Source organism: Dreissena polymorpha, chromosome 16 (genome assembly GCF_020536995.1).
Source record: "Dreissena polymorpha isolate Duluth1 chromosome 16, UMN_Dpol_1.0, whole genome shotgun sequence".
Classification (NCBI taxonomy): Eukaryota; Metazoa; Mollusca; class Bivalvia; order Myida; family Dreissenidae; genus Dreissena; species Dreissena polymorpha.
This window is the reverse complement of record NC_068370.1, coordinates 14,730,210-14,744,270: the sequence shown is the minus strand read 5'-3', so window position 1 is coordinate 14,744,270 and position 14,061 is coordinate 14,730,210. Positions and strand designations below refer to the sequence as shown.

The following is a 14,061-nucleotide window of genomic DNA, read 5'->3' as shown; positions in this document are numbered from 1 at the left end:
CATTCGTGAGATGATCTTAAAAAAAAATAGGGGGGATTCGGGGGGGGGGGGAGGGCACAGGGGATGGTTTGGGTGGAGTCTATTGTGGTATTTCAGGTAAGAGTAGTTTTGTCAAAGTATTAATCAAATATAATCATAAATAAAGAAGTTATGGCAATTTTAGCAAAATTTAATAAGTTGACCTTGAGAGTCAAGGTCATTCAAAGGTCAAGGTAACATTCAACTTGCCAGGCACAGTAACCTCATGATAGCATGAAAGTATTTGAAGTTTGAAAGCAATAGCCTTGATACTTAAGAAGTAAATTAGTGGATCGAAACACAACATTTAACCATATATTCATATAAGTCAAAACTAGGCCATAATTCCGTAAAAATGACAATTAGAGTTATGCAACTTGTCCTTTTACTGTACCCTTATGATAGTTTGCGAGTGTTCCAGGTATGAAAGCAATATCTATGCTACTTTAGGGGTAAAGTGGACCAAAACACAAAACTAAACCAAATTTTCAATTTCTTAGGAAAAAAAGGGCACATAATTCCGTCGAAATGCCAGTCAGAGTTACATAACTTTGCCTGCACAGTCCCCTTATGATAGTTAATGAGTGTTGCAATTATGAAAGCAATAGCTTTGATACTGTAGGAATAAAGTGGACCTAAACACAAAACCAAATTTTCAATTTTCAATTTTTTAAGTATAAAAAGGGCACATTATTCTGTCAAAATGCCAGTCAGAGTTACATTACTTTGCCTGCACAGTCCCCTTATGATAGTTAGTAAGTGTTGCAAGTATGAAAGCAATAGCTTTGATTCTTATGGAATAAAATGGACCTAAACACAAAACTTTACCAAAATTATCAATTTTCTAAGTATAAAAAGGGCACATAATTCTGTCAAAATGCACGCCAGAGTTATCTTACTTTGCCTGCCCAGTCCCCTCATGATAGTAAGTAAGTGTACCAAGTTTGAATGCAATAGCATTGATACTTTCTGAGAAAAGTGGACCTAAACGCAAAACTTAACCAAAATTTTCACTTTTCTAAGTATAAAAAGGGCACATAATTCTGTCAAAATGCACGCCAGAGTTATCTAACTTTGCCTGCCCAGTCCTCTCATGATAGTAAGTAAGTGTACCAAGTTTGAATGCAATAGCGTTGATACTTTCTGAGAAAAGTGGACCTAAACGCAAAACTTAACCGGACGCGACGCCTACGCCGACGCCAAGGTGATGACAATAGCTCATTTTTTTTCAAAAAATAGATGAGCTAATAATATAAAAACGTAAAGTGTCGACCCTGATGAGCCTGTGCGGACTGTACAGGCTTATCTCGGACGACATTTTGCGCACATGCATTGAACACTTTTTATACAGAGCACGGCCCATTTATAAAGGATTACCCTGCATCGAACGAAGTATGACAATATAACATTAGACTTTCTATAAAACGTGTCCGTATACCCACGAGTATTGTTCTAACAAACTAGAGCTTTGTCACAGACGTGACGAATACCCCCACATGCCGCATTGACACATAATATTTTGCATGTCGTCTTCACAAAAAAACAGCGGACACCATGCTCAATTTTTAAAACGCACTTAGTGACCCCTTGACCTAGTTTTTGACACAGAAAGGCCCATGTTCGAACTTGGCCTTAAGGTCATCTCCATAAAACTTCTGACCAAGTTTGGTGAAGATCGGATGTAAACTACTTGAAATAGAGAGCGGACACCATGCTGAATGTTAAAAAAATCACTAAGTGACCCCGTGACCTAGTTTTAGGCCCGGAATGGCCCATGTTCAAACTTGTCCTAGAGATCATTAAGATAAAACTTGTGACCAATTTTGGTGTTGATTAGATGAAAACTACTTGAATTAGAGAGCGGACAACATGGTGAGCTTTAAAACGCACTAAGATACCCAGTGACCTAGTTTTTGACCCGGCATGACCCATATTCAAACTTGACCTAGACATCATCTAGATACAACTTCTGACCAAGTTTGGTGAAGATTGGATGAAAACTACTTGAATTAGAGAGCGGACAACATTGTGATGATTAAAACGCACTAAGTGACCCCGTGACCTTGTTTTTGACCCGGCATGACCCATATTCAAACTTGTCCTAGACATTATCAAGATACAACTTCTGACCAATTTTGTTGAAGATTGGATAAAAACTACTTGAATTAGAGAGCGGACAACATGGTGAGGTTTAAAACACACTAAGTGACCCCGTGACCTAGGTTTTGACCCGGCATGGCCCATGTTCGAACTTGACCTACACATCATCTAGTTACAACTTCTGACCAAGATTGGTGAAGATCGGATTTAAACTACTTGAATTAGAGAGCGGACACCATGCTGAATGTGTAAAACGTACAAAGTGACCCTGTGACCTAGTTTTTGACCTGGCATGGCCCATGTTCGAACTTGGCCTTCAGGTCATCTAGATAAAACTTCTGACCAAGTTTGTTGAAGATCGGATGAAAACTTTTTGAATAAGAGAGAGGACACCATGCTGAATGTTAAAAACGCACAAAGTGACCCCGTGACCTAGTTTTTGACCCGGCAAGGCCCATAGTCAAACTTGGCGTTAAGATCATTTAGATACAACTTCTGACCAACTTTGGTGAAGATCGGATGAAAACTACTTGAATTAGAGAGCGGACAACATGCTGAATGTTTAAAACGCACTAAGTGACCCCGTGACCTAGTTTTTGACCCGGCAAGGCCCATGTTCGAACTTGGCCTAGACATCATGTAGATACAAATTCTGACCAAGTTTGGTGAAGATCGGATTTATACTACTTGAATTAGAGAGCGGACAACATGCTGAATGTTTAAAACGCACTAAGTGACCCCGTGAACTAGTTTTTGACCCGGCAAGGCCCGTGTTCGAACTTGGCATAGACATCATGTAGATACAACTTCTGACCAAGTTTGGTGAAGATCGGATGAAAACTACTTGAATTAGGGAGCGGACAACATGCTGAATGTTTAAAACGCACTAAGTGACCCCGTGACCTAGTTTTTGACCCGGCAAGGCCCGTGTTCGAACTTGGCATAGACATCATGTAGATACAACTTCTGACCAAGTTTGGTGAAGATCGGTTAAAAACAACTTGAATTAGAGAGCGGAAAACATGCTGAATGTTTAAAACGCACTAAGTGACCCCGTGACCTAGTTTTTGACCCGGCAAGGCCCATGTTCGAACTTGGCCTAGACAGCATCTAGATACAACTTCTGACCAAGATTGGTGAAGATCGGATGAAAACTACTTGAATTAGAGAGCGGACAACATGCTGAATGTTTAAAACGCACTAAGTGACCCCGTGACCTAGTTTTTGACCTGGCAAGGCCCATGTTCGAACTTGGCCTAGACATCATGTAGATACAACTTCTGACTAAGTTTGGTGAAGATCGGATGAAAACTACTTGAATTAAAGAGCGGACACTTAATACGGACCGACCGACAGACCGACCGACCGACCGACCGACCAACCGACCAACCGACCGACAAGGTCACTCCTATGTACCCCCTAAACTTCGTTTGTGGGGGGTATAATGATAACTTGTGTTTCATGTTTCCTTTTGTTTTTTGCTGTAAACATACATGACGATATAAGGGTTACCATAGCAACCGTAACAATGGTGCAAGCAAGCTGTCAGATCCTTACTTACCGCAGCGTACAGGATAAACAAACATGTCCGCAAATATGTGAGCCAATGAGCAGGATATGGTGTACAAACTGAACTATTGCATTCCGCAGCTATATACATAAATACATGGAATAATATGTATGCTATACAAAGAATGAACAATTTATTTATTCTAGCGCTAGATGTTAATTGATACAATAAATGATGTAGCATTTCTACAAACAGACAAATATTCCCATGATTTGGTACTTAAACCGTGTAACTCGTCTTACATATGCTATGATATACTGCTGTAAACGCTGTACACGCATTTATATGAGTCGCGTTCTGAGAAAACTGGTCTGAACGCATGTAATTAAAGTGTCATCCCAGATTAGCCTGTGCAGTCCCCACAGGCCAATCACGGACGACACTTTCCGTTTTTATGACATTTTTCGTTTAAATGAAGTCTCTTCTTAGCAAAAATCCAATTTAGGCGGAAAGTGTCGTCCCTGATTGGCCTGTGCGAACTGCACAGGCTAATCTAAGATGACACTTTCCGCACATGCATTCAGCACCGTTTTCTCAGAACGCGTCTCATATGTTTAGTCACTAATATGATGTGCCGAATGCTGTATGTAATATTAATACGTATGCTTCGATAAACTGTGGTGGCAATTTGATTTGTTTAAATCATGACTGGATTTTGTGCAACCGTAAACCATTAACGAAAAAATTTACTCATAATTAACGAAAATAATAGCTCATAATTAGTCAAATCAATCCTTTACTGATAGCATTATATTGTTGAAGTGACTGTTGAATGCATTTAATTAAAAAAAATCAACAATACACAATTTTTCCGCAGATTACCAGATTATTCGAACAGCTGAAGAAAGCTTAACATGCGCCACATTTCCCGGCGCATTAATCTTGGCGCATCAAGCTTACTGTCGCCTATTTTTATGCATGCTTTTTTATTTCGCTTTCGTCCCAAAGTGGCTCACACGCCTCCCATTCCTAGCTTCTGTTTTCAAAGACTGTCATTATAATCCTTAATGCTCGAACCGCTGGTTGCTATGGCGATATATATTAAAATCGATACCGTAGGGCAAGACAGTTTCGTCGTTACTAGCGACAATGCAAGGGAGCGTTAATTCCAACTCCCCCCCCCCTCTCCCCAAGTAAGTATATGGTATGTAATTTCGGTGGCGGGTTAACCAAATATGTCGCAGTGTCGTCTGAGAAATCTAATCGCTGGAACCAGAATTCTGTGAGAGATTCCCAGAGGCTGCTTAAGAGTTGATGCCAATCGATATAAAAAAAACGATGTAAATCAAATTCTAGTATCCCTTTGTCTGGTTCACAAAACAAACGTTTACAAAACTCCCTTTGAAAAATAAGTAAGTTTTAAGGAGGTGAACAATGTGCAAATAAGCTTAAATTTCAGATGCAATAGTTATCGGTTCATTTCCACAAAACATTTGGAATAAAATTATTTGTAACAATATATCTATTTAAAAGCGTTGCGCTGAATTCATGGTTGTTGTTCCATTTTCATTTAAGCCAATACCAAACAGTTACATATCATTCCAAAAAACACGGTTTTCCAATTAGTTTACATTAAATGGCAATTTCCAGGATTGTGTTTACGAAAAACGGAACTTTTTTTCTAAATTATAAATAAAAAAAAATACATTTGCATTTGATGTGTACTTGCATTTTGTATATATTCACCAATTTGAACATTTCGTTAAACGTAAGTATGAATTTACATTTAAAACCAAATTTAAGCCTATTTCAAGAGCTTAATATTCTTATAGTCTAGACAAGCACAAAACTTGACATTTATTAAACATACCAGTATATAGACAGGAATATTAAATTAACAAAAAATGGGCTATGCATTAATAATCGCTAATACTGGCACGTTATTTTTTGTTATACTTTTCTAAACTGGGACACTTACTGACATCTAATCATTTTTATTTCAATTCTGGAGCATACATTTAATATTTACACCACGCACAAAATCGTTATTTAATAGAGTAAATTAAAACATAGCTTAAAATTATGTATTGATATATAATCATCTTAATATATCATGCACTATACGCTTTAACGCACCAAAATACAGACGTACATAAAAATACTACAAGTAAGTATCTCAGAACATAACTACATTCATGTACACAGTAGTTGTAATTTTAAAATCGCTTAACTAATATTTTCAAATCGAATAGTACACACGCGCTATTATAACTAACTTGTACTTGTAAAAAATCATATCACGAGCATTACATCATAAAAACCAAGTAATATATCAATCGTTTTCTTTAACAATTACATGAACAAACAAATACAATTAAGTATAAAACACTGTAAATAGTTGCCTAAGATCAAATATTCGATAAATACAAATCGTAGTTGATTTTATCCTTAAATTATTTAAGTCATGTGATAAATTACCAAATAACTTGATGCTTATTTCTAACCTAGAATATTACATAAAAAATAAACTAGATTGCATTTTATACGTCTTATTTAATAGCATAATGAAGAGTTTATCCGTTAACAAACAAACCGAGGCTGAGCTCCAGTCATAGATGACTTAACCATGTCCGCACTGGGCATGCTCAGCTATCCGCTTGCGCCGAGAGAAGAAGACTCGCTCGAAGGTGTCCGCTGAATTCGCTGGGGTCGCTGTTCCAGAGGAGGTCCCTTAATGTTTTGTTTCTCCTCGTTGGGGAAACTAGACGCAGTTCCGAGGTCAATAAGTCTTGTGTTCATTGGGTCTCCATTCACGTCATTTGCGGAGTCGACGTCAAAGAGCGGGAACGAAGCGGAGGTGTTGAACGACTTCTCGTTTTCTTCTGAAGGAGTAGCGTCTAATGAAAACGAGCAAAAGAAGTCATCATTTTCCAGATTATCGGAAGGACTGGTGTCTGTTTGCCAAGAAATTATCCCGTGAACGTCGGCGTTTTGCCATATATTTTGCTTGCCCGTATTGAACGCGTTTATTGCCATGCTGTCACTAAACATGATATCGTCCTCGGATTTGTCAAACGTATTTAGCTGACTGTCATCAGTACAGGAGTCTGACGATTGTTGTTTTGTTGGTTGCTGTGGCGGTGGCTGTTTTGGTTCATTCGTTAAATTGTCTAACTTAGTCTTATCAGTCGTTTCGCTAAACATGTTATTGTTCCAATGGGAACTGTTTGACCTTTGATGTTCAGACGTGTTACTGGTTTTAACCAATTCATCAAACGACTTTACAGATTTGGCTGACGTATTTTGCGGAATATTTTGAGGTGATTTCATATCACAGTTCCAGTTGTTTGTATTATACTTTACAACTTTTTCTTTGGCTTCCAAGAGACTGTCTGTTTCGTTTTTTATTGAGGTTTCTTTTTTAAGGATTGATTTTCGTGGTGGCGGCTGAATGTCCATTAGAGAAGGCGTCGAACGATGCATAGGTGTGTTAGACTGGTCTACAGGAACTAGGTAGTGGGTCACGTAACCGGACCCTGAAAATATGCACAGGAGAATTTATTAAATTCTAAGAAAAATGAAAAACTTATCAGCGTTGGACTTTGCATATGTTATCCTTCAGGCGCTTCATTAAAATTATCCCCGTTTAACATATACGCGTATTAATATATGAGTCGTGTTCTGAGAAAAACTGGGTAAAATGCATGTGCGTCAAGTGTCGTCCCAGATTAGCAATCAGGGACGACACTTTTAGCTGTTGTGACATTTTTCGTTTAAATGAAGTCTTTTCTTAGCAAAAATGCAATTTAGGCGGAAAGTGTCTTCCCTGATTAGCCTGTGCGGTCTGCACAGGCTAATCTGGGACGACACTGTACGCACATACGTTATGCCCAGTTTTCTCAGAACACGACTCATATACATTCTATATATAGTGATTTAATGTAAAATAATATACAGACATGACGAATATACACTGAGTGTGTATTTTAATCCTTTGAAAATCCATCAACTCATATAAATATAAACCAAATAACAGCCTAGTTGCGTATACAACAGTTCGTTATTAGAATCCAATTTAAACTGCGAAACACTGAGCTTTTTCAGCATTATTTGTATGCCACTATATATGGCACCTTTAACTTATTTTGTGTTTAAATTATTGCATGCACTTGAAATACTCGAAACAGTGTTTATTTATTTACACGCTGAATAATTGTATTGATTACACAGACATAATACATGCACGTTCATATTTCTATAGTTCTTATATTATGCATGAATTGGATTGAACACTTTTAAAAGGGCGAATATAAATAAAAAATGCAATTCAATAATTGGAAATATGCCCATTATCTTGGTGGACAAGACTGGCACACAAACAATATGGCAATAACTTGCCGCGTTAGGAGGACCTAGTCCGATATAGCTACTGGATAGACAGAGCACACAGGATATAAGTTTGCTGGTGTGACCACATTCATGGCAGAGAACATAAAACAAGTTAAGCCACAAAACACATGGCTGCATAACCGCATAAACTACATCAACTGCAATACATTTATGCCGTCTTCTTTTCCTTCACAACAGTATATGACACAGAGGAATTTTGGGGATCTGGATTGTTTGGCTACACTGGAGCCAAAAGACGCCACCAATTACAAATAAGCCGGAGTGCAAAAAGGTTGGAACCCGCGGGCTTTGCACATGTATACGGTTGTTAATGTAAAAAGCAAATTAGGGCAAGCCTACAAGAAGCTGGGAACAGACAGTAAATGACACATAACCCTTAACTTGCTGCTTTACTTGATAATTACATGTATAGTGCACAAGCACTTAGTTTTAGGAAACGAATTATCCATATTACATACTTTTATCATTTATTCAAACACTATGATGTTGGCAGCAAATGTAAGGGCGGGATTATCGGTGCGAAGTTGCTGCATTTATGGCATATGCAATTGATAATAGCATAACATTTATCTTTACGTATGCTGTTTATAATAAAATGCCACAACTATTAAATGAGAATATTGATAATTTTGATTTCCAGTGATAATAACCATATTTCAGTGGGTTTTCGAAAATCTCAGTTTTCATGGTTAAACACACGAATACTGTGACGATTATCGTAACATAGCCATAACTTAAGCATTCGCATCCCATATAAGGTCACACCATCGACTTATTAACCTGTGGTGATTTCCAAGTTATCAACAAAAACAGGTTCGCTCCATCAGTTCAGCAAAAAACGTTCATCTGTAAAAAGAAGCACACTAGATATAAATGTGTGTCCAATTTAACCCAATTACCCGTGCGGCGCTTCGTGCTCCCGGTTGAACCGATTAAAATAAGCCGATATCTGGGAAAACCTGGCTTAATTCTTGCGCGTATAGTCCCAGATTAACCTGTACACTGACTATTTATGGACGGCAATTACCGGTTTTTATGGAATTTTTCGTTAAAAGGAGGTCTCTTTTAAACGAAAATCCAGTCTAAGCGGAAATTGTCTTCTCTGTTTAACCTGTGCGGACTGCACAGTTTAATCTTGGACGATGCATTTCGCACATAAATCAAGCCCAATTTTGCAAGATATCGCCTTAAATAAATTTGAAGTAAATAATCTGAACGCTTACTGGTATGTGAATGCGAGGATGAACGAGAGAACTAAGTACATGTACTACGTTTTCTGTTGTTAACAAAACAATCATAAAGTCGCGATTCTGAGAAAACTGGGCTTAATGCATGTGTGTAAAGTTTCATCCCAGATTAGCCTGTGCGGTCCGGACAGGCTAATCAGGGACGACACTTTCCGCCTTAACTTGATTTTCGTGCGGACTGCACAGGCTAATCTGGGACGAAACTTTAAGCACATGCATTTAGCCCTGTTTTCTCAGAACGCGGCTCAATTCCATATTTGATTCACAGTGCTCACAGTTATGAATATTGTATACCAGACGTCGTAATAAACAAAATATCGTCATTATAAGCAAGACTAGGCTTTCAGACCTCCGCGCAATATAGTCAGCAACGCATTCCAACTTTGAAGGGAAAGAAAGTTACATATTCCGACATAACTTAATTTGAGGAAAGAAAAAATGTAACATAATAGTATATTGCTTTAATTTCGTGTTTGCTCAAATATGAAATAGAAACTACAGCAACAAAACACTTCAATTTCAATCAAACAATCGAATAAGATAGTGTTGTAAATAACGTTGTACATACTTTAAGGGAAAATGTACTTTCAAAAAACACATATTAAAATATTTTTACTGCATCTCTCCAACGTTTTTCAACGAGTTGCCGTTTCATGAACACTGTTTAGCGTCAGTATGACAAACCCTTTCTATTGTCCCATTTATGTCTAGTGGACTCCCCCATCCTTCTAAATTGGATCAATTTATTTCCAAAATTAGGGATGTCTAGTATATTTATTTCTATATTTATAATCTTTTTTTTACAGAAATTCCTCAAAGCAAACAGCGCAGACGAAGGCCTTGTTTCTAGACGCTAGGCATACATGTCTTAAATTGTGTTTATTAACAATATCAACTGTCATCAACTAATTAATTAATTAATCAGGTAGATCTCAATGAAATGGAATGGTCAAGACGAGATTTATCCGAACATGCGTACATAGGGCTTATGCCACATGCGGCATTTACACAGTCAGGTCCGGAGCGTCCCTGTCTGCATTTACACAGTCTGGTCCGGAGCTACCCTGTCCGCTAATGAAACCCACGCCCTCTTGCATGACGGACTGAGTAGCCCTGACCAGACTGCGCGATCGAGCAGGCTGGTCTGGTGCTATGCAGGCAGTCCATGGCATAAAACCCATTTTCGCATGACGTAATGTCTTGTAACGTGTGGTCAACACTAGTTGGCGTAACCATGTGATTTCAATATGTGATGTTTTTAACCTTTTTTTAATCTCTATTTTTATCGTTAAACGTAACTGTAACTAATTATGAGCTTATTCTTTAAATAAATATACTTTGAATACTTTGAAATTGAATGAACGATAATTAATCATGAAACGCTTATGTTCATGTTCTCTTTCGAACATACGTGACTGTGAACAGCGTAAGTCAAACGCTGCAATACACTACAATGCAATTGTAAATCACGAAAAGCATACATTTCCAGTAAATTATAGTGTCTAAAACTCACTTGTAGACTACCGAGATTAATACGGGATATTTATTGATCCAGGAGAGAATATTTGCGTGATAAATTGCTGACATTTATAGGTGGACTAGTAGGCGCCATTGTGGAAAGATATACAGACAATGAAATCGATTACATATAGTCGCCGAGGTGCATTATGTCTCTCAAAATATCGGCATTCCCACAATTAGAAAGCAAACTGTTGTCGTTTGCCATAAAGTATAGTAAAATGTACATGCCAAGAAAGTTATATTATACAAGAGAACAAATGGCCCATGATAGGGTATTTCAAAACGTTTATAACGTGCATAACATTTCGATCCAACCATAACGTAAACACGTATTTCATTAAAGCATTTTCAAATGCACAGACGTGATGCACAAAATACAAAATGAGCCAAGACGTGGAAAAATGGACTTAATGCACGTGCGTCCTGTCTAATAAGGGGCGACACTTTTCGATTATATGGTATTTTTCGTTTATAGGCAGTCTCTTCAAAGCGAAAAGTTGGCCAGAACGTGTCGTGTTTGATAAGCCTGTGCGGCCTGCACTGGCTTACATTGGATGACACTTTACGCACATGCATTAAACCCCGTGTTCATAGCAAGGTTCAAATGTGCGTGAATCAAAGAGCTATGCAAACGGGCAATCAGCGATGCGATTACTTTTTCCCACTTTCTTTATCATTCACTTAATCATCTGTACTCACAATTCCATAGTTAATACACACTATAATAAATACATTCCCTTATTATATTAAAACATAGAACTGTGAATTCGTTTATTTTATTGCTTTCCGTGCATCCGTTAACTGCATGCATAGCTCTTCAAATTACAAACGCACAACATAAATAAGATATTAACGATTATATGAATATTAGTTAAACAAAACCACAACATTAACCATGATGTTAACATACCTGATTTAGGGTTAGCGATTAGATGGTAATTAGCAAGCTTTCGCCCAGTCGATGGACTTCCATGCAGTTTGCTCGCCAGGGAAACGGCTTTTCGGAATTTCAGTTTTGTTTTCGGTAATGCTTGCATATCGCGTATATTATCCGTGGAGGAGAATGTGCGTTCTATGACATCCCCGAAATGGAGATGGCGTTCGTTGGAGTTTTCTGACCTGTGACGTTTAAGGCTACCGCCCTGAGGACGTTCACCCGTTTTGCAGGCCAGATCACTTGATCCGTTGCTAGGGTAACGGCCTCCACCCTGCAACGGAGGTTGAGAGTGAACGCGCTGCCATTTAGCTCGTCTTTCACTGGAGTCAACAAACTTATCATCGCGCTCTATGCATGTATTCTCAGTATCACATTTATCATTACGGTCTAATGAATTGGTTTTGAAATCAAACTTATTATAGTGCGTTGGTTTGGAAGCGCTCTGAGTATTGGCTATATTACATGTTGGCAAAACGGTGAAACTATGACACTCGCCCATCGGATTAATATAGATATTGTTTCTATAGTGATAATCCATACTGTGATACATGTTATTATTATTGTTATTATTCAACTGGCGCCCTTTAATACACGGGCTGGTCGGCTGTTGAGTCATGCAAGACGTGTAAGTGTCACTACTGCTGGCGGTGCTATATTGGCGTGCAAGTGTCCGAAGCTCAATGCAAGGTTTCAAGACAACACTCTGGTCTATGGATGAGGTCTGCCTCGTCCCAGTGCCCTGTGGTGGTGATATACAGTGTTTATAGTTTGTACAAGTGCTTCGAACAAAGCATGCTTCTAACCGTTCGTGTTACTAGCTAAACCGACTGTCCTAGCAGGTTAGAAATCATGACTTTAATCATCATGAACACTCGACGAAAAGAACTAAAACGTGTGCATAATTTAGCTCTGATAGTTCCCGTTGGCTATGGGTAGTGTATACAGTTATATAACACACGCGAAAACTGGAAATGTATTGACGTAGTCAGAGTTCTCCTTCATTGTTTACCTGGAATTAAAAATTGTATCAACCGTTGTATCGCATTATTCTTAGTTTTATTTTGATCGCGAAGGCTATTAAGCAAATGCCCATTTAAAGATAGCTTTTTAGGCCCATAAAAGGTATTTTATATATGCAAAGACTTCTGATCATAAACGTGACATTTATTTTGAAGTATTTTTAACCTTGAAGCGAACGGTCATGAGCGTTTTTAATAGGTGTTTATACTGTTTCGTTTTGTTTACTAGTTTTTAATAGCAGTATAGTTATAGTTATGAGTTAGTTATAGGGAAGACACGCCCTATATATGTGAAAACGGGGCTTGATGCAGGTGCGTAGTGTTTCGTCCAAGATCACCGTGTGCAATTCGCACAGGCTAACCAGGGAAGACATATTTTGCTTTTATCGTATTTTCTTAAAGAAGGGAAAATCCAGTTCAGGCGGTAAGTGTTGTCCGAGATTAGATTGAAACTTAAAGTACAAATATTAAGCCCAGTTTTCCCAAAACGGGGCTAATACAAAGACAGAACCACATGCAATCTACGTGGTTTAAAGAAAGCTACTCTGACGTCTATGAAGAAAATGTGTTTGGCAATGTTATATAAATATTCATAACACTACCCACAGCGGGAAAGCAAAGAGAAAATATGCAGGGAACACAAATTGATGCAGTGAACAATGCCAATGTGCAGCCCAAACGCATACAAAATTAATCCATTTAAGCCAAGTGGACTCTCCCATCCTTCTAAATTGGATCAATTTATTTTCAAAATTAGGGATGTTTAGTATATTTATTTCTATATTTAGAATATTTCTTACAGAAATTCCTTTAAGCAAACAGCATAGACCCTGATAAGACGCCGCATTATGCGGCGTCTCATCTGGATCTACGCTGTTTGCCATGGCCTTTTTTCATGATGCTAGGCATTAATGGGTTAAAAGTAGCACATGCTTCAAGTTAATTATAAACAACTATGATTGATAATGTGCTCAAGATAACTTATAATAATGATACTATAAATGTATACTATTGTCCAAAACAACTCATGCTGTGCTGTTCTGTACCTGTATATTTGATAATGTGCTAAAGATTACTAATAATAATACTATACATGTATAATTAACCCATTTATGCATAGCGTCTAGAAAAAAGGCCTTGGCAAACAGCCTAGACCCAGATGAGACGCCTCATGATGCGGCGTCTCATCGGGATCTGCGCTGTTTGCTTAAAGGAATTTCTGTAAGAAATAGTCTTAATATAGAAATTAATATACTAGACATCCCTAATTTTGAAAATAAATTGATCCAATTTAGAAGG

The 14,061-nt window shown here is 38.0% G+C and overlaps 1 protein-coding gene across 5 annotated transcripts in view; it reads right to left on the bottom strand.

Moving 5' to 3' along the window:
- LOC127862246 (potassium voltage-gated channel protein Shab-like) overlaps nt 1-14,061 on the bottom strand; it is a 75,983-nt gene continuing 61,922 nt past the window's right edge. For 4 of the 5 annotated variants that reach the window (XM_052401291.1, XM_052401290.1, XM_052401292.1 and 1 more), the window contains 2 exons: nt 11,717-12,482; nt 1-7,164 (listed from right to left, as the gene is read on the bottom strand). In XM_052401291.1, the coding sequence (XP_052257251.1) occupies nt 6,278-7,164; nt 11,717-12,482 (1,653 nt within the window). In that variant the 3' untranslated portion in view covers nt 1-6,277. The remainder of the gene's footprint in view (nt 7,165-11,716; nt 12,483-14,061) is intronic. The other variant, XM_052401293.1, reaches the window with a different exon arrangement.